This window comes from Trichosurus vulpecula, chromosome 4 (assembly GCF_011100635.1).
Source record: "Trichosurus vulpecula isolate mTriVul1 chromosome 4, mTriVul1.pri, whole genome shotgun sequence".
Taxonomy (NCBI): Eukaryota; Metazoa; Chordata; class Mammalia; order Diprotodontia; family Phalangeridae; genus Trichosurus; species Trichosurus vulpecula.
Genome location: NC_050576.1, coordinates 174,951,495 through 174,975,918, shown reverse-complemented (window position 1 = coordinate 174,975,918; position 24,424 = coordinate 174,951,495). Strand labels below are relative to the sequence as shown.

At 42.1% G+C, this 24,424-nt stretch overlaps 2 protein-coding genes across 2 annotated transcripts in view; one reads left to right on the top strand and one right to left on the bottom strand.

The window, feature by feature from the left end:
- Nucleotides 1-32: 32 nt before the first annotated feature.
- On the bottom strand, nt 33-10,509 carry LOC118846339 (cytochrome c oxidase assembly protein COX11, mitochondrial). Its single transcript, XM_036754762.1, has 4 exons — nt 10,196-10,509; nt 6,898-7,053; nt 1,905-2,030; nt 33-1,436 (listed from the first exon to the last, which is right to left on the bottom strand). Exons 1-4 carry the CDS (start codon nt 10,442-10,444, stop codon nt 1,254-1,256), a joined length of 714 nt encoding a protein of 237 aa, XP_036610657.1. The 5' UTR covers nt 10,445-10,509; the 3' UTR covers nt 33-1,253.
- Nucleotides 10,510-10,561: 52 nt separating this feature from the next.
- STXBP4 (syntaxin binding protein 4) overlaps nt 10,562-24,424 on the top strand; it is a 228,831-nt gene continuing 214,968 nt past the window's right edge. Inside the window, exon 1 of the mRNA XM_036753251.1 lies at nt 10,562-10,661. The gene's annotated coding sequence lies outside the window, so the exon portion shown is untranslated. The remainder of the gene's footprint in view (nt 10,662-24,424) is intronic.

Genomic DNA, 24,424 nt, shown 5'->3' with positions numbered 1-24,424 from the left:
AGTAGTATTAAAGGAAAAGTCAACAAAGGAAATAATATTAAAAATAATTTAATATATAAGTTAACATAGTCTCTTCACAAAAGAGTTTTTGATGCCAAGAAAAAGCACATAGTACCATACATAACAGTGAGATGTTAGTATCCAAGTGTTTGGAACCCTCACTATAAATGTAATCTGGCAGAAATACTAATATACTTCATTTCTAATTTATAAGGGCATTCTTTCCATGCCAATTACCTCAAAATTAAAATATATAAGTATTGCAAATATAAAATAGCAATTGAATTTTCATGGGAAAAAACAATTTAAAGAGCTTAAAATTCAAATCCTACATTTGCTCTTTGCCCAAGACTAGCCTCTAACCCTTTTGCTTCTGCATACTGACTGTGCAGTGACTACTTTTAACAAACTTTGTAGGGTTAGTAGCTTAGCCTGTAAGTTACCACAGGCCACTGGACCTGAAGCCTGAAGTAAGGATCCAAATAAAAGTAGAAAAATATTTCTCAATTCTCATATGTAGCACTACTCTGGGGGAAAATATCATGGAATAGCACTTTTGGAACTGATTGACCAGCCTTCTTTTTGATTCAATTTGAATAATAATGTACCTGCCATTTAAAAGGTCACTGATTTCAGAAACAGATGAAAAACAAAACAAAACAAAATAGCAAAGTGCATCCCAAGATGGCCATGATGGCATAATGGAAAGACTTGGCTAGTGAGAGACCTGGGCTCTAGTCACTAACTAGCTGTGTAATATTAGGCAAATAATTTCATCTCTCAGGGCTTCAGCATCTTCACCTTTAACAGAAGAGACAAATGAAATGTTCTACTAGCACACCCTTTTAAGAGCTAAAAGCAGCTCTGGTACTTTGTGATCTTAGCAGCATTCACCCCATATGCGCGTGCTTACAGAATTGAGCAGATCATTCTTTTTTTGATACACCGCCCCCTAAAGAGAATAATTTGCATGTTATTTTTACAAATATGCAAATATGGTTTTAAGTTGAATTCTGCACCTAGATTTTTCTTCAGGAGTATCTCCATTCTTATGATCTCACACAAACTAAAGGATAAAAAAAAAGTAGTTTATGAGAAAAATATACAAGTACATGTGATTCTGGTTTAAAATAAAAAAAAAATTTCCCCATTAATATTTCTCTTTCAAAAAGATCTGATAACATGATTTCTCAAAAACTTATCAAACCAAGACAAAAGAATTAAGGAAGAGCAAAGGAAAACTATTTCTCATTTCAATTATAACCTGGGACTGGCAACTTATGTCCTTCTTTTGCTTCAAAAAATGTGTAAGAGAGAGTGATCAAATTAACTTTTGCCATTTTTGGATCTTCAGCAAATTCAGGATCAATGAAGAAAAATACCGGCATGTCTACTTCTTCCTGAGGATTAAGCCTTTGTTCTTCAAAACAGAAGCACTAGAAATTGAAAAGGAAGAAAGAATTAACTTTTCTACTTTTACAGCTATATAATTTTATGATCCACACTGAAAATAGTATTCCAGTTTATTTTCATTATCACCCTAGAATTCAATACAGAACTAGTAAATTTTAACATTTGATGGACTACTGGCCAAACTTGGGTTTAGATAGCTATAGCCTATATTAAATGATCTAGTCTCAAAATACACTTTTTCTTGCCTTTGCTATAAGAGTTTTAAGTTGCTCTAGAGGTCAGTCATTGAAAATCATGAACAAGCAACCCGGGGGAAAAAAACCTCAAGGCTTTGAATGAATTTATGCTTCTATTTTTGGAGTAGTATGACTTTCAAAATTATGTTAATTTTTTCTTAAATCATCCAAAATAAAACAACAAATTTAGTGAGATGGCAGTTATGCTATATCTATACCTTAATCTTTTTTATGATGAATTTTTACTTAGCATACCTGTATTTTATTAAAATACTGTCCAGCTTCAAATGGCACAACATTATATGTAGAAATTCCAATTACTGGTTTGTCAGTAGGATTCTTAGCTTTGTAAAATGCCAGTGCAGTCTCTCCTGGTACCACCTGTTTTGCAGAAAAAAGAAATGAATGTACTTAGTCTATAATTTAACTTTTTGGCCCTCAACTGCCTATCAGTTTAATCATTTATCAGACCAACAAACACCTAACTGAAATGACAGAATAAGATTTAGAACTGAAAAAGGCAAAAGAGATCAGCCAGTCCAAGCCCTCACCTTATAGCTGTATAAACAGAGGCCAAGGGTGGCTAAGTAACATGTCAAAGGCATTGTGAGAACATGACTAAATGCTTCAGTAACTAATACCTGATAAGACCTAATGCTTGTATAAACAAATAGGAAGCACTACCCATAAAAATTCAAATTTAAGATCTGTAAATATCAGCAATGAATACCCCAAACCAAGAATGTCATTTTTATATGATGTTCCTTTCCAATTAAAAAAACAAATCTATTATTATTGCAATTTTATAGATGAGACACCTGAGATGCCACAGCCATTACAGCAGTGCCAATAAATGGTAGGGAGAGGATCTAAACCACAGGTTCCTAAAGTGGATGATACCGCCCCCTGGGGGCCCTGGAACTATGGGGGGGGGGGCAGTAGTAGCCTCGGGTGCAACTGGGTGGCACTGGATAAAAATAAAGTGGCGGTGGAAGCATAAGAAGAAAAGAAAATTTTGAAAAACTGATGTACATGTTTCATCTGTTGTATAACAGTTAAAGCTGTAGTGATTATATCATTTTCCAAATAAACATACAAAATGCAAGTTGTAACCAATCAGTGGTCAAGTCCACTAACAGGTCTTAACAAGCAAGTGTTGGCAGGCGAGTGTGTCTCGAATTGTCAGCAAGTCCAGCATGCATGGGCAGGAATATGTGTGTGTAATGGCTTGTTTACAATACAATACTACATGGTTATATGATGCAATATTGCATCATCAAAATTTCAATGCAGGAAAAACCTCACAAATTTACAATAAATTATTAAATGTAAGATGCCTAATTCTTTGAAAAAAATTTCACATGATGCAAAGTTTTAAAAAACTTTAAAAAATTAAAGAAAGTAGATTTGGGGAGAAGGGGGTGCTGAGTAAATTTTTCTTAAAAGGGGACAGTATGCCAAATAAGTTTGGGAACCCCTGATTCTAAATCCAGATCTCCACCATGTAGACATTGACTCAGTATCCTCTTACATACTTGAATTCTTCTTTAAATGTGGATGCAAATTAGCCCATTTAATATATGTTCTTTGTTAGGTGATTAAGACCAGTGACTTTAAACAAGAGATTACAAGCAATAGGGACTGATTCTGTTGATTTCATTAGTATATAGAATTCCCAGATGAGGACACTCCCTTTACCAAAGCAGGTCTCCACTCTCTCTTCAACTTGGAGAGAGCTGCCTAAAACACCAAGAGGTTACCTAACTTACCTAGGGTCACACACCCAGTCTGGGTCACAGGCAGAATTTGAACCCAGGTCTCTGAGGCCAGCTCTCATGTACACTGCCTCTCAAACCATACAAAAGATTTGTTTTTTAAAAGGGATTCCTAAGTGTGTGCTGGAATGTCTTCTATAACTACCTCGTGATGAAGAGGATCATCAACAATCTGAAGCCCTGAAAAGGCCTTAAGTATCCAAGAACAATCTGCTTACAAACTTACTGGGGCGGGGCAGGGCAGGGAGCAAGAACATATTTTAAAGATTCTCTACAATAGTTCAATTCAACATACATTAAGTGTCTTATGTGTAAAGTCCTGTTGTGAAACAGGAACATGAGACAGAAACATAGCTAGTACAAAATAAGTACACTTGAGAGGTTTAAAAAGAGTTCTCTATGGTGTACGTATACATGGAAAGGAGATTATTACTATTTAGAGAGGATCCAGGAAAGCTTCCAAGACTCCCGACTCGGGGCTAGAAGGGATACCGACTTCATCTAGTTCAAATCATACCTGAGCAAGAACCTCCTCTGCAATTATCCTGACAAGTGGCCATTATAGTCTTTACCTGAAGAGCTCCTGCACTGGAGAATTTTCTACCTTCCGAGGAAGACAATCTCAATTTTGGCCAGCTCTATCATCAGGAAGTTTTCCTCCTACTGGACTAAAATCTGCTTCCTGGCAGCTTTTCCCCATTGATCCTAATTCAATCATTTATTGGTATATTCATTCAAATATGATTAAGTGCCTATGTGTGCAGGGCACTGAGCTTGGTACTAGGGAAGATAAAAGTTTAGATTAGACAAGGTTCACAAAGTTTACAGTAGAGTGGGCAGATAGGGAACAAATGCATAGTAACTATGACAGGGCATAAATGAGATAAGAGTTGCAAAAAAAAAAAAAATGGTATGTAAGGTCAGATGTTGTTCCCAACCAGGAGAACTTGGGGCTATACTCTTTGAGCTGGATAAGAATTCAACAGGTAAAGGGGAGAAAGAGCCACCTTGCACAGGGAATAGTGTTTAGGGTAACCAGGCACAGAAGACAGGGTAGACCACTTTTGCTGGAATAATTACTGACGTTTATATCTCACTTCAAGGTTCAAAAAGTGGTTAAATGTAATAACTCATTTTACCCTTATACAATTCCATGAGGGAGAAACAGTAGGTATTATCATGCCTATTTTACAAATGAGCTTCGTGAGGCTCAAAAAGCCTAGCCCATGGTCACACACAAGTGTCATAAGGTAGGATTCACACTTGCCTCCCTTGACTCTACTGCTTTAATTTTTATACCACACGGACTCTGGAACACAGGTTAAAATAGAAAAGAGCAATACAGGCCTATCACCTGGTGAGGCAATAGCAGACAAACCAGAAAGGTAAAGCGGAGCTGGAGTGAGGACTGCCCAAAAGCAAGGGCACGAGAGGACATCTCAGTGGGATATTCAAGTACAAATATTCTTGAAGGCAGCTAAAAATAAATGACTAGAGCTCAGAAATAAGGTTAGGGGTACACACTTGGAAATCTTTTACACAGACTGAGTTGGAATGAATGACACTGCCAAAGGAGAGAGTGTAAAGAGAGATGAAGGTCAAAGGCAGGCCCTAAGGAAACACTAGCAATAAGAAATCGGGAAAATGAAAGAGGCTAGAGCGAAGGAGTAGTTAGATAGGCAAGAAGAGTCTCAAATCAAGGGAAGAGAAAAAATATCCAGTAAATAGGAGTAATCAATTGTGTTAGAAACAGCAAAGAGGTCAAGGAGGAAGAGGACTGAAAATAGAAGGCCATTATAGCTTCAGGGATTCTGAGGACATTGGTGAAGGAACAGTTCTAGCAGAGTGAATTCGAAAGCTGGATTTCAAAGGGTTGAGAAGACTGGACAATGACAAAATGAAGGCATCTGCAGATAAAGATGGGCCAGTGCCTGGACAGGCTAGAGGCCTGAGGATATTACATATCTGAGCACATTTGGAAAGAAATAGGAAGCAAGCTGAAAGAAGGAGAAAGAGGAGCTGACTTCAGAATCAGGAAAAGGATAGAGGAAATAGCATCAAGGACCTTTGTATAGGGCTTAGTGAAGAAGAGTGATAACTGTAATTTTTCTGGCCTAAAAAAAGGGTAATGCTGCTGCAGGAACTGAGGAATGGAGGAGGAGGAGAACCTGAAGAAGCTAAGGCAGGAGGCCCTCAATTTCCTTAGAGAAGGCTAAATTATGTTCAACATAAGAAGGGATTTGGGAGAGAAATGGAAAGGTCTGAAACACATTAAGGAATGAGTGAATAACTGAAGGGAGAGAGTGTGGACAGTGATGGACTTTTAGTCATGACAACAGAGTCTACCACCTCCCTTAAATCTTTTCTCCATACTAAATAATCCCAGTATGGCATGCTCTCTAGTCTACTCCCAAACCTATTCACAAGGCTCAGATATCAGGACGTCAGGGACAGAACTTTTAAGAAGGGGTGGGGAAAAGGACAAGGAGTCAGTGAATGAGAGGAGTGGGGGAAGGAGTGAGAGGAGTTCCAAGAAACTGTATTGATTCTGAAGCCAAGGGTAATGAAAGTATCCAAAAGGAGATGGTCAACAGTGTCAAATGCTACCAAAAAAAAAAGTCATTGGGAGAGAATTTTAAAAGCGTTGTTGGTGACCTTTTTGAGAGCAGTTTCATAAAGTGGTGAGGACAGGTATTGAGGAGAAAGCAGATGATGAGAAAGTAGAGGCATCATAAACTGTAAAAACTTTCAAGAAGTTTGGCAATAATGAGGGAGAGAGAGATGAGAGTTAACTGGCTAGAATAAAAGTGTCAAGGAAAGATTGAGAACTGGACCTAGGACCATAGAGAACTGATGGCATTTGCAGGAAGATGAGGAGTGAGCAGGGAGGGAGAAACAAGAGGAATGAAAGACAGGTAATGGTTTTTGGAGAGAAGGTCAAGGGAGGAGGACTGAAAATAAAGAGGAAAAAATGTTCTGGCTCTTAGTTAAAGAGATTACATAGTTAAGCAAGTATTTTAATCAAGGTTTTATAGCAGTGATACTAAAGCTCACCATGATCACTTCATGAGGGTCCAGGAGTTCCTGAAACCTTGGGACAGACACTCAGTTCTTGGAAGCAATGGTGGAAAAAATGTATGGGAGGGGGAGAAGAGAGAAAGAAGCAGAGAACAGGCAGAGATAAGAGAGGAAAGAGAGAAAAAAACAAATTAATGTGATTAATATTAGTCATAATTTATAAATTTTTAGATGAATGATTTTCTAAAGACCTGAAATTGCTTAAAGTAACAAGAATTCATTTTTGAATTAAAGTTATTATCTAGTCTAGTCCTACCTCTAATGCTGACCCCTCCTGATGCCCTAGGGAGGGTCACTCCTCTCTGGGCTTTACTCATTTCCAACATGAGGGGTTTGAATGAGATAAAGGTTCTTTTAATGTTCAGCATAGACTATTAAATGTGTCAATCACTTACATATATTTCTGTTTGTTGAGGCCTAAAATTCCAGTGGAGACTTGCATGCACATCTGCATTGAAAGTGACTTTAATGATTCGATCCTTAACAGGTACCATAGTCTCAATCTGTTCTGAAGCATGACCAGCTACAGCTGACCCACCAAGTCCTGTGGTCTGAGAAAAAATTATTACAAAATATATTAGAAACAAGATTTTTAATGAAGGTGTATCATAATCATGAAATGTTCCTTTAAAATATTACCATAGGATCAAAGGACCCTTGATCTACAGTGGGCAACTAGGATAGAGTGCTGGGCCTGGAGTTAGGAAGACGAGTCTTCCTGATTTCAAATCTGGTCTCAGACACTTCCTAGCTGTGTGACTCTGGGCAAGTCACTTAACCCTGTTTGCCTCAGTTTCCTCATCTGTAAAATGAGCTGGAGAAGGAAATGTCAAACCACTCCAGTATCTTTGCCAAGAAAACCCCAACTGAGGTTACAAAGAGTCAGACACAGCTGAAACAAGTGAACAACAAAGATCTACAGCCAGAAGGCACCTCAAAGGCCAAAGATTTTTTTGGAGGGAGAGAAGGCAATTGGGGTTTAAGTGACATGCCCAGCGTCACACAGTTAAGTATCTGGGTTGGATTTGAACTTAGGTCCTCCTGACTCCACCTAGCTGCCTGCCCCACTAAAGATTTCACCCAAGTCCTAAAGTCCCCCCAAAATGGTGTTCCATCATATCCCAATGGTGCAGTGAACTACTATTTAAAAAATAAGTCTTCAAATGCCTTTAGTCATAACTGTGACAGTGACCCTAATTGCTTCAAAACATATAAATATGCCATGCTACCATTTTAATTTTGTTATTATCAGTGTACCTTTTAAGATAAGTTATGGAATACTTATATTTGTACAATCATTTTACTCTTAAATGTTGAACATCTTAATTTCCAGTTAAGTTCACTGAACAAAGCAGAAGCTAGCACTAAATAAGAAAGGGCATCTGGGGCTTTATTCTAGTGGCCACATCCCTAAGGACACTCTGGTACAGCCATTTAGCCAGATCTAAATCAATCTAATTATATTCAATTGAAAGCATTTATTATGTTCCAGTCATTGGGCTAGGCATGTATACAGAAAAAATAAAAGCAAGAGTACTTGTTATCAAAAGGCATACATTTTAAAGAAGAAACAACATGCATACACACGTGTGTATGTATTTATGTATGCATATATCAATAAAACATACAAAGCAGATATAAGATAATCAGAGGTTAGGAGACAGAAGTACTACCAGGAAGGGCCTTATGCAAAAGGTGGCACCTGAGCCGAATCTTGAAGGAAATTCCCAGGGATTTCCAGAGTTGGAGGTGAGAGAGCAGTTCATTCTAGGAAATGGGAAGAGTCAGTGCAGAGACATGGCCTGTCATGTGTGAAGAACAGCAAAAACCATAAAATGCATGAGAGGAGTAATGTGTGATCAAGTTGGAAAAGCAAGATGGAACCACATTTTAAAGAACTTTAAATAATAAAGAGACGTTTATACTTGATCCTAGAGAGGGAGACAATGGGGTTCATCAAGCAGGGACATAACATGGTCAGACCTGCACTTTAGGAAAATTACTTGGCAGCTGCGGGCAAGTAGGCAAAGATATGAGGGAGGCTGGTTTAGAGGCTGTCTCAGTTGTCCAGAGGAGAGGTGAGCAGGGCCTGAGTGGAAAGTGGTTGTGAGTGTGGAGAAAGGGAGATACATAAAGAGATGTTGCAGAGGTGTGAGACATATTATAAAATACATAGTTCAGTTTCCATGCAGATGAAGCCATAGGGCCCCTCTTGTGAAATCTTCCACACCAAGAGGACATGACAACCTAAAGGTTGCTGACCCAAGGTCTGTGACAATCTTGTAAGATAAGTTTCCACACAGATGGAGCCATAGGGCCCCTCTCCTGAAACAGGTTTCCATATAGAGGACTCGGAGAAAAAAAGACCTTAAAAAAAGAACTCGACTGCTCAGCAACCTTGGTCGGCAACAATTCAGCAACTGTAACAACTAACACGGGCATACAGGGAGTGATGTAACCGGGGAGCATCAGGACCCATCCTAGGACCAATCCTGAGCCAATTTAATCCCGTAAAATCTCATTGTCATCTCTGTACTGGGCGCACTCTTCCTTTCTGAGGAGTTGTGCCCACTTCTCGAGAACCAAAAGCTTCTTGAATAAAACACTCGAGACGCCAACTTTCAGAATTGAGTCTGGGGTCTTCTTTATAACAGAGGAGATCTAGCAAATAGCTGGGAACCTCAGGTCTCCACATCCAGCTGTGCCTCCTAACAAGCTGGGGCCCGGTCTTCCGTAAATGTCATCGCTCCCAGGGCTCTTTACAACGTTCTGTACACAGACACCACATACTTCATAACCTAACCTCCTCCTGCCTTTCCAGTTTTCTTACACCTTACTCCCAAATGCATACTCGGGTCTGGTGGAACTGGCTTCTCAAGAACAAGGCATTCCGTCTTTTGGCTCCGAGCATTTTCTCTGGATGTTCCTCCCATGCCTGGAAGGCTCTGGCTCCAACTACTGACTTCCCTGGCCTCCGGTAAGTCTCCACTAAAATCCCACCTACCGGAAGCCTTCCCAATTTTCCATTTATCCCGTATACGGCTCCCTTTGTGTCTATTTGATCGCATTTCATCTCCCCGTAGGATTGTACTCTCCTTGAGGGCAGGCAGGGGCTCTCTTTTGTCTCTTTGTATCCCTGCCTCTTAGCACTCGGTCAGGCGCCTAGTACGGGCTTAATAAACGTTTCTTAAACTGAACTTAATGTTTTCTGAATGAACGAACGATAATACGGGTGGTGTCACAGAAGACAAAGTGGGGGAGTCTCCAAAGCAGGGAGCTGGTCAACAGTATAAACGCTACCCAGAGATCCGAGAGAATAAACGCTGAGAAATCCAGATGTGAATGCCACCACAGCTTACATTCCCACGGCGCCTCATTTGAAGTTCGCAAAGCGCTTTACCTACGGTATCTTTTTGGATCCGGATTACGACAGGCAGTGAGGGATGGGTGCTATTTTTTACTTCCATTGTACAGATGAGGAAGCTGAGGCCTGGAGAGGCGACATGACTAGCCCAAGGTCAAGCAGGTACGAGGGCCCGAGCTGGGAGTCAAATCCCGGTCTTCTCTACACCAGACTCTGCGTCGTTCCCAGTAAGGTCCCTTCCAGTCTGCGTGACCTTGGGCCCGTCCTTCCCCGCTCTGGGCCTCAGTGTCCCGGCGTCTCCCGGCCCGGGCTCCCCGCAGCCGTCCTACCTGGCAATAGAGACGATAGAGGGGAACCGCGGCGTAGGAGGCTCCGATCATGCCCACGGCGGCCGCGGCCACGTACGTGAGCACGGTGCGGTTCCGCCGCCGCCACTCCTGCTCTTGCTCTTGGGTGAACGGGTTCGTGCTCTTCGGCCTCCACGGCGGCTGTCGCTGTCGAGGGGCCGCGGCCCGGCCGCCCCACCAACCCCAGCAAGCCTCGAGACGCTTCCAGTGGGGCCGCCCAAACACCGCCATGGCAACCCGGGCTGAGCGCCCGAGCCCCACTTCCGGCCCCGGACAGCGCGAGATCCGCGCCGGCGCGAGAGTGGCTGCCGGGGCCTCGTGACGTCAGACTACGGCGTCGGCTGCCGCGGCTTCTCCAGCCTGCTCCCGCGGCGGCGGCGGCGGCTCTGGCTCCTCGAGCAGCCTCTGCTTCAGGACGTGCTACGGCGGCCGAGCGGCCGGATTGTGGGTGAGTTCGCGTTTCTGTCCTGGGCTCGAGCCCCTCCCCATCCGGCCCCCAAACTCTTAAGCTTGAAGTTCCGCGCGTGGACTCCTCTTTACCAACCCACTCCCGCTCGAATCTGGGGCTGGAGTACGCGCTCGATGGGAGACCCCGCTGGCATCTTGCGCCCCGCGCCCCCCACCCCCCACCCCCAATTACCTCTCCCGATACTAATTGGGAACTCCAGTTCCTGATAATGAAAGGAGGCAGGTTGAGAGGGAGAACCTGAGTGCGAACTGCGCCTCCGCCTCTCCTGCTGTGTGACCTCGGGAGCATCACTCAGCCTCTCTGGTCCTCAGTTTTCCCAGCTGTACCAGGAGCGACTTGGACTAGACCAGAGCTTCTTTACCTTTTTGGCGGGGATTGCCACGGACCCCTTTAGCATCCAGTCAGTGTGCATTTATTAAGCGCCTCTTACGTGCCGAGCACAGTGCTAAGATGCTGGAGATAGAAAACAAACATCAGTCCCTGCGTTCAAGGAGCTCATAGTCAAGCGGCAGCCTGGTGTACCCTATGGACTTCCTGACCCGCCCCCCTCCCCAGGGTTTTAAAATTCAGCAAGCATTTATTAAGAGCCTACTATGTGCCAGGTGCTGTGCTAAACGCTTTACAGATATCCCAGGGAAGTAGGGGCTATCTTTATTCCCATTTTGCAGATAGGGAAACTGAGGCTGAGAGAGGTTAAGAGACTTGTCGAGGGTCACAAAGCCAGTACTTGTTTGAGGTTAGTATTTGAACTCGGGACTTTCTGACTCCAGGCCCATCTTCTCCCATAACTACCAATCCAAAAAGACAGTCCCTGCCCTCAAGGAATTTAGCTTCTGACAGGGGATGACAGCCCTCAAAAGGGAGCTAACTGAAAAGGAAACCAATTACCTTGAAATAACAATTATCAAAACACTTAACCTGAGTTCTCCAGGTTAATAGCTAGATAATTTTTAAAAACTAAATTATATTCAACAAGAAAAAATCCCAGTTAACAGGCATTTGTTTTTTGCTTCTTTCCCTCATCCCCGGCCCCCACCAAAAAAAAAAAAGCAAACAAAACAAAGCAAAAAACAAACAACAAACCCCTTGTAATAAATGGACATAATCAAGCAAAACAGATTTCTACATTGGCCAAAATAGATGTCTCGTACTTCATAATGTGGAATAAATGATCTTTATGAACCTTTCTGCTTCGGTGTCCTGGATCTAGTGATTTAAGGATCTACTTTTTCAACAGAAAAGGGCCAGAAAAGTTTTGGAGGCCATGAAATCCAACCCCCTCATTTTACAGGTGAGGAAACTGAGTCATAGGTAAGAGGCTTAAAGAGGGCTGGCGGGGGGTCTGAGGGAGTTTTTGAACTGGGGTCTTTCTGATTCCCAGTCTAACACTCTTCCTACTATACCACCCTCAATTCTGCGTTGAGGTCCCTCCTTAAAATAGGGGCTTCTTCAGGGAGTCCATTCTTTTTGTCCTTTGTTTCCCTAGCGTTTAGCAGAATGCCTGGCCCGTAAATAGATAGTAAGGGCTTAGTAAATGCTTGCTGACTGACTGGTTTAGCCTCAAAGCCAAGAAGACCCTTGTTCAAATCCCTTCTCTTACCCAACTCTCTGAAACTTAGAGTCTTGGAGAGACGCCAGCCTGTTTTGGTAGAGGACGTTTTGTCTTCTGGGACTTTCCTTGATTAAAAAATCACAGGTCCAGGTTCTATCCTTTATTCTTGAGTAACAGCATAATTCAAGCTTGGTGATGACAGTTGTCTTCGCATCTCCAAGGCCTCGTGCTTATGTTGGCATGTAATAGGTGCATAATAAATGTTGGTTAATTGCGTGATGTTCTCTGTACTGCCACTTTCCCTTTCCACCCTCCATAGGTAATTTGCTAAGAGTTCCTTACTTGCTCTGCAGAATATCTGGGATGTTGTGTCCAGTTCTAGGCAGCGCACTTTAAGAGAGGCTGGAGGCATCTGGGAGGTCAGCCGGGAGAGATGTGTTCCAGTACTAAAGAACCATAGATTTAGGGCTATAAGGATCCCTACTGGAGATCATCTAGTCTACTCCCTTCATCCCTAGAGTGATTCTGTGAGGTGTCTTGGGAACAATTCAGTTCAACAAACATTTCTTTGAACACCTGCTGTGTACTGTGCGATATGTTAGGCTCTGGGGATGCAGAGTTAAAAATGAACGCAGTCCCTGCTATCAAAATGGTTTCATTCTCATATAAGGAACAATTGTGAGAATATTTAGACTGGAGAAGACAAGCGTGTAGTGTGTTTGCAGTAGAGAATGAGAGAGAGAGATCTGAGCAGAGAGGGCAGAGAGCAGTAGCAATTGTGTGTGATTGTCTTCAATAAAGCTCAAGATTAAAAAGACATTATCTGAAGAGTTGCTCTTTGTAAGAATTAGACATATTTTGCCCAGCCACAGCGATTCAGAGATCTAGGACTTTTGGATGGAAGTTACAAGGATGAAGCTTTTAACTCCTGGTTAGGAAGAATGTTTTTTTCCAATTAGAGTGGGCTCATTATTGGTCTTGGTTTGTCCCATAGCCATACATTGGTATAATGGGAAAACACCCAGGCTTTGGAGCTGAGAAACCTGGGTTCAAGTCCTGCCTGCCACTTACCAGTTGTAGGACCTGAGGCAACTCCTTTGACCTTTCTGAGACTCAATCTTCTCATTCATTGTGTTTGTTCTTCCTTTTTGAAGAGGACTGTGACATCAGAGAAATGATGACATGACTTGCAGTTGACTTCAATTTGAGTGAGGGGGTGCTGTGCAAGGTCACCAGCCTCACTTTCTTCTCCAGAGCCATCTGGGTCCAGTGGTCTGATATTCATCAGGATGACCGGAGGTGGCCCAGAATGCATTGGGAGACCCTGGCCCTTTTAGGCTAAGGCCTTTTCAGGTACTCACTTTGAGTGAGGTAATGCCCATAAGGGGCTTTGACTCATACAGTGGAGCTAATAATATTTGTATTATGTATCTTTCAGTTGTGAGGAAAGTGTTTTGTGAATTTTTAAAGTGAGCTGTGATTGTTATTCATTTAAATCGGGGTGGGGAATCCAAGCTTCACCTATCAAATCCTTTTATTTAGAGGACTCAGTAAAAGGGCTTCCCTGGGGGACCCAGAGGACAACATGTGGCCTTGAGGCAGGTTCCCCACCCTTGATTTAGATTGATCAGGGATATTAGGGAAGAAATTCCAGTCTCAGGTACCTCCCACCCTGAACGGGACAGCTGAGGTCACTTCATATCCTGTGGATTCTTTTATGTTTGCATGCCCATTTCATACATATATAATTTGTTTCCCCAGTTACCTCATAAGCATCTTAGAGTCACATCACAGGTTAGAGCTGGAATGAATCACAGTGATCATTTAGTTAAACTCCTTAGTGAGGAAACTCATTCTCAGAGAGATAAGTAACTTGTTCAAGGCCAGAAAGGTAGTAAGAGAAGAACCATTTTTATTTCTTGTCTCTCTATAGCACCTAGAAGATAGCTTCCTCCTCTGCCTTTCTCCTAACCACCCTCCTCCCACCCATGCATGAGCTCTCCAGTTATCTCTCTTTCTCTTCCTCTCTCTCTCCCATCCCTTCTTCTCTCTTCCCTTTTGTCTTTCTCTCCCTCTCTCTCCCCCTTCTCTCTCTTCTCTCTTCCTCCTTTCCTTCTCCTCCTTCTTCTCTCTCTTCTTTTCTTCCCCCCCTCTTCTCTTCTGCTTCCCCCTTCTTTCTCTCTCCCTCTCCTCTCTCTCTCTCTGTGTCTCTCTGCCTCTCTCTCTCCCTCCTCTCTTTCTCTCTCTCTCTCTCTCTCTCTCTCTCTCTCTCACACACACACACACACACACACACACACACACACAGACACAGACACAGGAGTGTACACCTATACTCACTCTCCAAGTTATTATCTAATAACCCTGAAGTCATTAATACCTACATTTTCCTTTCCCCTACCTTCCTTCCTACCCAGGGGACCTCACTATTGGCAAAGTCCGCAATCATTTTCCCTTCCATAGAGGTATGTGCAGCAGTCAGTGAAGATGTCAGTAGTGATGCTTCTGGCCTTTATTCACCCTTTTTTGGGCTGCCAAAATGGAGCTATCCTTTTCTAAGGCACTGTTCTCTGGTTTTGCTATGTAGCTAAAGTAACTTTAACAGAGTAAAAGGCCTGGGGCACAAGCTCATCCTTAAAGGCTTACTGAAAGCCTTCTCAGGACAACTCTGAGAACAAATAGGCTGACAGGGATGGTGTGTAACCTCATCCTATTCCCACATGGTTTCGACTTCTGCTGGGTGTCTATTCAGAAAGCTTTGCATTTCCTATGGTTTGGAAGTATTTGTTATGGCAATAAATTGAATTTTTCATTTTTATTTTTAGTAGTGAATTCTTTCCTTTCCTGTATCTCTCCCCTACTCATTAAGAAGGCAAAAAATATGACACCCATTATACATATAAAGTCATGCAAAACATTTCCACATTAGCCATGTTGCAAAAAAAAAAAAAAGAGAAGACGACGACAAAGAAGCTGATTAGGTGCCTGCACTAAGTTCAGCATCATTGATGAGCTGTGAGGGGAGGGAAGTCCTGGCCCAATTTGGAAATGGAACATAATGGAAGTACTTGTGTCTTTGCTCCATTCCGCATTCCATGGGTACTCCTGCATTATCTCGTCTGGGGATCAGCACCATGTGCACCAAAATATTTCCAACAGGCGAGACACTGACGTTGCTGATTTGTGCCAGTATGTTGTCTTATAGCATTTATACGCCTTGCTTTTCTGTCCCTTGTGTTAAGCCGATTATCACGACATTTTTGAGTAAATCAGCCTGTAATTCTATGCCAACCTGTCTGTTACTTGGATTTCTAGTGGCAGCTCTATTCCACAAGTTTAGGTGCTGACCCAATTGGTAGAACCACCAGATCTCCACTGACCAGGATTTCAGGGTTCCAGACCTTCCCAGCTACTAGTATGGCCTCAGGATGTACATCACCTGCCTAATACTCTCTTACTTGGCTGCTGCCCATCCTTCTCATGACATGGACCGTGGGTTGGGATTAAGGGGAATTGTTATTATTATTTCTATTATATCTGTATTATTAGTATAGGGCTTGGAAACATTTAAAAACAAAACAAAGCTTTTTTAAAAAACTATTTACATTCAAACTTTTATTTAAAAACAACCACAGTGACAGTAATAAACGTGGAAAATCCATCTGGAAATATTTATAATCTGGCTATAGAGAGAGAAAAGAGGGGAAAGGAGAGAAAAACTTATTCTTCACTGTTGTCAAACCTCTACACCCTTGAGATCTAGGGTGAAACTGTAGAACCAGAAAGCAGGGACAGTTTCCACCCACCAGCAATCTACCACCCTACCCTGACCCCCCAAAAAGAAAAGGTGAGAAGTGAGAATTAAGTAACAGCTTTCCCAAGTTACAGTACAAGTTGTCTTTAGCAGCCTGTGAGGTAACGTGTATAATTGTGACTATGAATGATTGTGGTGTTTCATTACTATTACTACTAATAATAATAAATGTAAAATTATGTGTTCATCTGTGATTAGAATGACAGTGCCTCAGGGAAAGTTGTGAGACATCCTGTGTAGGTGGAAAATGTTTGCTTGCTCCCTGCTGTTTACAGGGAGATATAAGGTACCATTGTTTCAGTCTTAATGGTCTTAAATAATTAAGCCTTCAAAGTTGACTGTGGATCTGAATCTGATTCACAGATTACACCCATTTTACAGATTACATGAAGGAGCCGAATATAGGGGTTGTTAGCCACACATTGTCTTCCCAACTAGTTCTTGAATTTGTAACTACAAAAGGTTCAAAGATGTTGTAGAACTGACCACGTTTATGTTGTTTGTGCATGCTGCGTGTGTGCATTTTCCTGTTACAAGTTTTAAAAATTAGTTAAGATGTTGTAAATATTAAGCTATTTAAACATAGAATCCCATTTCCTATTTGCCTTTTTGCATATGGGGTACGTTCCCTGCATCCCCCACAGAAATACAATGCTGTTGATACAGTCTCAAGAAGTGATATTTCTTTCTTTTTTTTAAACACTTAGCATTTTTTTAAGGAAAATTCCATTTAGTCCTGTGCTTTCTAGTTTTTTTTTTAATTTATTTTTCATTTTTAGTTTACAACACTCAGTTCCACAAGTATTTGGGTTCCAAATTTTCTCTCCCTTCCACTCCTCCCCCCAACCCCCAGAGGCAGCATGTAATCTAATGTAGGTTCTACATATACCTTCACATTGAACTTATTTACATAATAGTCCAGTTGTAATGAAGAATTATAACCAATGGAATGAATTATGAGAAAGGAGAAACGAAACCAAATTTTAAAAAAGGAGAGGAAGATAGAGAGCAAAAAGTTCACCTCAATCTGCATGCAGACTCCATAGTTCTTTCCCTGGATGTGTACAGCTTTTTCCATCGTGAGTCTTTTGGAGCTGTCTTTGAACCTTGCATTGATGAGAGGAGTCAAGTCTATCAAAGTTAGTCCTTAGAGGTATGTGTGTCTGTAATCATGTATAACGATCTCCTGGTTCTGCACCCCTCACTCAGCATCAGTTCGTATAAGTCATTCCAGGTTATAATGAAGTCCGTCTGCTCCTCCTTTCTTATAGCACAATAGTAGTATTCCATTACATTCATATATCACAATTTGTTTAGCCATTCCCTAATTGATGGGCATCCCCTTGATTTCAATTCTTTGCCACCACAAAAAGAGCTGCTATAAATATTTTTGTACATACGGATTCCTTTCCCACTTGTATGATCTCTTTGGGATATAGCCCAGAAGTGGTATTGCTGGGTCAAAAGGTATACACACCTTTATAGCCCTTTGGGCATAGTTTCAGATTGCTCTCCAGAATTGCTGGATCTGCTCACAACTCCACCAACAATGTAACGGTGTTCCAATTTTCCCACATCCTCTCCAGCATTTATCATTTTCCTGTTTTGTCATGTTAGCCAATCTGACAGCAGAGTTGTTTTGATTTGTATTTCTCTAATCAATAATGATTTAGAGTATTTTTTCATATGCCTATAGATATCTTTAATTTCTTCCTCTGAAAACTGCCTGTTCATATCCTTTGACCATTTCTCAATTGGGGAATGGCTTGTATTCCTATAAATTTGGCTCAGTTCCCTGTATATTTTAGATATGAGGCCTTTATCAGAGACATTGGATGTAAATATTTTCTCCCAATTTTCTGCTTCCCTCCTTATCTTGGTTGCATTGGCTTTGTTTATACAAAAACTTTTCGATGTAACATAATCAAATTTATCCATTTTGCATTTAGTAATGCTCTCTGTCTCTTGTTGAGTCATGAATTCTTCCCTTTCCCATAAATCTGACAGGCAAACTATTCCTTGCTCTCCCAAATTGCTCATAGTGTCAGCCTTTATTCCTAAATCATGAATCCATTTTGACTTTATTTTGGTATATGGTGTAAGATATTGGTCTATGCCCAGTTTCTGCTATCCCATTTTCCAACTTTCCCAGTAGTTTTTGTGAAATAGTGAATTCTTAGCCCAGAAGCTGGATTCTTTGGGTTTATCACAGAGTAGATTGCTATAGTTGTTGACTTCTGCATCTTGTGTACCTAACCTATTCCACTGATCCACCACTCTGTTTCTTAGCGAGTACCAAGTAGTTTTGATGACTGCTGCTTTATAGTACAGTTTAATATCTGGTATGGCTAGGCCACCTTCCCTAGCATTTCTTTTCATTAATGCCCTTGATATTCTGGACCTTTTGTTCTTCCAAATGAATTTTGTTATTATTTTATCCAGCTCTGTAAAATAATTATTTAGTAGTTTGATTGGTATGGCACTGAATAGATTAATTTAGGTAAAACTGTTATTTTTATTATATTAGCTCAGCCTAACCATAAGCAACTGATGTTTTTTCCATTTATCTAGATCTGAAGGAGGTGATATTTCTAATACATTAATTTCATAGGATACTATTTCAGTTCATTAACTAGCTATATTTGAGAGTTCTCTTCCTCCATCCCTTGTATCTTAGGAGGAATGGTGGTGCCCCTGAATCTAAGTAGGAACACCAGTCAAATCATAATTTGTTTTGAAAGTAAGGTGAGATGAACCTTTTTAATACCTGTATTCTACTCTTAGGCAGTGGGTGGTGCCATTGTGCACACAGGGCTGGGCCTAAAGTCAGCAAGACTCATCTTCCTGAGTTCAGATCTGGCCTCAGATATTTAATAGTTATGTGATGCTGGACAAATCGACTGCTTCACACTGTTTGCCTCAGTTTCCTCATCTGTTAAATAAGCTGGAGAACGAAATGGCAAACCACTCTAGTATCTTTGCCAAGAAAACCCCAAATGGGCTTATGAAGAATTGGACACTCCTTAATCAACTGAACAAAATAATTCTACTGTTGACTTGCATAGCTATGATTTATGGAACTCTATAGTTTCTGAAGGATTAAATTTGCATACCACTCAAAGGGCAATAATGGATGGGCATGTGCTAGGTGTGAATAGGCTGCAGCATATATCAAATAAGAAAATAATAAGCAATATCCCAAGGAAGGGAGGACATTAAAGAAATGCCTGGGGGCAGCTAGATGGCACAGTGAATAGAGCCAGCCCTGGAGTCAGGAGGACCTGAGTTCAAATCCTGCCTCAGACTTGACACTTACTAGGTGTGTGACCTTGGGCAAGTCACTTAAACCCAATTGCTTTGCCTTCCCCCCTCTAAAAAAGAAAAAAAAAAAGAAATGCCTGGTGAGAAAAGAAAAGATGGACTAGCCATTTGGCTAATGAAAAGGATAACTGTTGGGCATCCTGTATGCCCCATTGGTATCCTTACAATGTCAAGGGAAGGTACGTAACATGTCAATAGACTTAGAAGAGGACATGGGCCAGAATCACACAGGGTGGGCAGAAATAAATGAGTTCTAAAAGGAACATCCACATGCCTGAGTGCATGAATCCATTTGAGTATAAGGTATAGACTGAGCCATTTTATCTCTTTCTGAATGGTAATACTATAAAGATTCTTCAGCAACCCAGAAGTGTCCTGTAACTGGAACTGCAGCACTGTGGAGAAAGCCCTGGAAATGATGTTCTTAGGACCTGAATTCAAATCCCAATTCTGTCACACAATATATGTGTGAGATCTTGAATGAATCCCTTAGCCTCTGCAAAGGAGAAGAGAAAGCAAATTCAGACACCAGTCTTTAACAGCATTCAATGACAGAATGCCCTTGTTAACTGTTTGAGAGACTGACAGCTCCCTTCAGATGGATTGGAGCCATCAGCACAAAGTATGCTGTATTATAACTTTTAGTTCATCAGATGTTATTTTGAGAAATGAATTGTAAAGAGCTTTTGAAATCAATGAACAAATGAATGCATTATACCAAGATAAATGAATAATTTCAACTTCGTTGTCACATCATCTGTCAAATTTACTGAGGGTACTTATGTTATATGCTGATGGAATGGTGCCACCAAAATTAGGCAGGTCAGCAGCTGCTCTGAGAGAGAAGGGTTGGGAGGGAGAGAGGAAAAGAGAGAGACAGATGGAAGAGAATATCTCAGGAGTAGGGATTTCTAGCAGGAGAGCTAACAATGCAGACCCTGACACACACAGGTAAACTCTGGGTGGTCTGCAGCTTACAAAAGGGTCGAAATCCAAAAGTTTGGAACTTGGGAAATATTTTCCCATAGGAACGGAGCTGTGATCTCATTTGATCCTTCCAACAACCCTTTCAGGAAGGAAGGACAGGCATCAATGTATGTTGATAAAATTTGTGCCAATTTGTGCCCACAAGATGATATTCCTGTCTCTTGGGGAAAGATTTGTGCTATACATGAGCTAGTTTCCTAGGATTCATGTGGAATCCATGCTGTGAAATACAGGCAGTCAGTGGCCTTTGAAATGTGGCTTAGAATGCTTCTCCAGCAACAAGGAATTTAGCTGCACACCTACTAGCAGTGTTAGGCTGGGCTGGGTTAGAGCCAACCTTTAAGTGATTTATTCAAGTTGGCAAACCATTACATGACTATTATGTGAAAATGAGAGTAAGAGCAGTATAGTTTCTAGAACCCCAGCCATAGGATCCAGAAGTGCTGCTTCTGACACATAGGTACTGTATGACCACTGGCAAGTCCATTAACCTCTTGGTGCTGCCCAGCCCTGACCCCAGACAGCCCTGAAAGACCAAGTGACCAGAGCTGCTGATCTGTATCTATGGCAGGGGGGGGGGGGATTGCATACTGGGGAAAATGATGAAATGGTAAATCTGGACCACCTCCCCACCCATCCCTACAAAGGCATTTTAAGCACTTGTCTAAGACAAGCACTTGTCTGCTTTACTGTATTAGGGGTTCATTTCAAGTATGTATTAGACTAGATGACCTCTGCCATCCCTGCTAACTCTAAAATTCAATAATTCTGTTATCATGGAACTGCTTTGTTCTCCCTATCAGTTGGAGGCAGCTGATGTTCAAGATTGTTGCTTCTCCCTCTCAGCAAGAAGCCACCAGTGCAATCAGAAGTGGATTTGATGAGGGTTTGGGGTGAGAGGTGCTCGACACCCCAAAGTACCGACACACCAGGTCCTGCGGAAAGAATTCGACTCAAGCTTTCTCAGCCAAGGGAAAAGATAAAGTTTATTAAGAGTTAGCCACATAGGCCTGCCCCCAAGACATCCCACCCCCTTGCGACGCCTGTAAGGAAAGTGGGCCAGACCAATCTGAGCTAGATTGGTTCTGACCACCTTTATGGAGGCAAGATGGAGATTATATACACAAAGGTTGTGGGAGGGATTGAGGGGTGGTCTGGGGTGGCCAGAGGAGGGGTCTAGGGAAGGACTTAAGGAGGAGTCTAAGGAGGAGCCTGAAGGGACTGGGATGAGGTCAGACTCCAGGGTGGGGGAAATAGCTGAAGGCTATATGGAAATGACAGACCATAAAGGGCTAGGGTAACTGGAGCTAGGGTTTAAATATTTTGATCAGGATTAAGGGTGGGAAACAGCTGGACAATAGAGGACTGGGCAAGGTAGGCATTTGGGCTTAATGGTTATAGCCTCAGGCCAAGGCCAGGTCAAGTGGGAAGAGTTCAAGGGGTTCCCAGAGACTGTGCCCTCATCAGATTGGAATTCAGCCTCTGTTCCCTGTGTGACCAGGGATAAGTCACTTCATCTTAGAGGGCCTTGGTTTCTTCATGCGCAAAACGAAGAGACTTAACTAAATTATCTTTAAGGTTCCTTCTAGTATTCTATGACTATGGATATCTGCTGTAGAACTTTGTAGATCTCTGCTCTAGAACTATTAGCCTGTGCTCCAGAAGACTGCGTTCACTCCTCTCAACAGTGTCTCCTTGACCACTTAGGAAATGATAGAAGAGTTAAGTATTCCTGAACCTCTCTTTCCCTGAATGAGGGACAAAGGGGGGCTGGCTGAGGTCTCCCCACCAAGTGTTGGAACCAGGTCAAAGCAGAGAAGGAGGGATCCCTTAACTCTTTTCAACCAACAGCACTCTTTATTAATTGAGAAACGGGAGCAGCCACAGGCTAGGGCAGTTCTCCAACTAGTACTCATCTGGGAAAGGATTAAAGGATTTAGCATCTAGTGAGCCAACTCCCTCTTCCAAGGGAGGGAGCTGCCTCCTTGAACTCTTCCCTTGGTCAGGGAGGCAGGAAGTAATTACACAGGGTAATGAAGGAAGAAAGCTGGAAGCCTGAAAGATCTTGAAACAGTGTATTTGGGAGCATCTAACTTTTGGGTTAAGAAAAGCTAGGTGACACAGTGAATAGAGTACTGGGCCTGAAGTCAGGAAGACCTGAGTTCAAATTTGGCCTCAGACACTAGCTGTTTGACCCTGGGCAAGTCACTTAACCCTGTTTGCCTCAGTTTCCTCATCTATAAAATGAGCTAGAGAAGGAAATAGCAAATCACTCCGGTATCTTTGCTAAGAAAATCTCAAGTAGGGTCACAAAGAGTTGGACATGACTGAAAAACAACTGAAGAAGGCAAGATGACCTTTGGATAGGACCTTACATGGCTCCAGAGGAGAAAGCAAGGCTAGTGACACAGCTCTGCCCCATTTAAATCCAATTCACTTTTCACTTGCAAGTCCTGATGTCATGGTCCTTTTCATAAATTAAGGACAAACAATAATCCACAATCTATGAGTATTAGTAGCTGCCCCAATGGGGACCCAACTGGCCAGTTGGACAATGCAGCTTCTTCCTTCCTTCCTTCCTTCCTCCCTCCCTCTTTCCTTCCTTCCTTTCCCTCTGTCCACATAGAGAATCATACTTTTACCTGTGGATGCTCTGCCCAAAGGAATATAAATTTTGATCACTGAAACCTCACAAGATAGCCTGGGGCTTACAGGCCTTAAACCCAAATCACTCTGGCTCTCATTGATTGGCCAATATCAGGTCCCACCCTAAGCCTCATTTGGTCATTGTTTGGGCTCTGATGGTTCAGAGTGAGTGTAAATAGTAGTTGTTTCTGTTTTGGCCAGAAACCCTGAAGGTCTTCCCCTCCCAGATTGATTTTTTTTTTCTAACTAGATAAAAGAAGCCATTCTTTGCCTCATTTCTTGCCTAGACTTAATACCTGAATGGGCATTGCTCAGACAAACTGAGACCTGGGAAAGACCTTAGCTTACAAAGGCCAAATTCTCTCGCTGCATCCAGGGCCATCTCTAGTTGTCCTGATTTATATTTTGCCATTAGACCCAGATGGCTTCAGAGGAGAAGGCGAGGCTGGTGACTTTGCAGGGCCCTCACTCACTGAAATCCTTTTCGCTTGCATGTCATGGCATCACCTTCCTGATGTCATGGTCCTCTTCAAGAATCAAGGACAAACAACAACATGGTTGTAGCAGAGAGGAAAGGGAATCTTACTTTTAGTAAAGGAAGGCAACCAGATACTGAAAAGGGAAAAGGGGTTACCACACAGAGGACTTCCACGTCTCCTTGCCCAGTATAAGGCAGGAGGACCACAGCGCTTGGAATAATACCCTACCCAGGTGGGTTCATAAGAGGGTGCAGCTACAAGTATAGATCTGGAGTTGCTTAAAGTCCATATTGTCTAACCCCCTTATTTTACGATGAGGAGACAGAAGTCCAGAGAAATTAAGCAACTTATTGAATGGTAGAGCTAGGATTTGAACCCAGGTGCTCTGACTCCAAAATCAGTGTTTTTTTCATTGTGTTGTACTGTCTTGCCAGAGCCAATGGGAGGTCAGAGGTTTGGTGTCCTTTCTTAAAGGCCTCTCAATGTTGGGTCAGCACCAAGTTAACCTTTTTGTAGCTCATTTAAGTTATACCTTCACAAACTAACATGGGTGCCAGATAAGACGTAGTGTACACATATATTGTTTGACAGTTTTCAAAATACTTTTCTTATAAAGACCCAGTGGAGTAAGGTGGGTGGGTGGGTGGGTGTGTGCGTGCGTGCGTGCCATGTGTGCCCTCACATGCACTAAGTTGCAGAGCCATTGCTGATGTGTAGAGTTCCTCAAGGTGAAATGCTGTTTCGCTTTGCTCTTGGTTTATTGACTAATTGACTGACTGTGGCCAGCACCTGACACATGGTAGCCTTAATAAATACTTGCTGAATTGAGAAGAGAAAAAATAATTGTCCTTTCTCATCTCTGCCCTCGTGTGTCTTCCCTCAGAGATTCCCTTATATTCACAGTGTATATACTGTATATATCTTTTATGTCCCTAGTTATTTT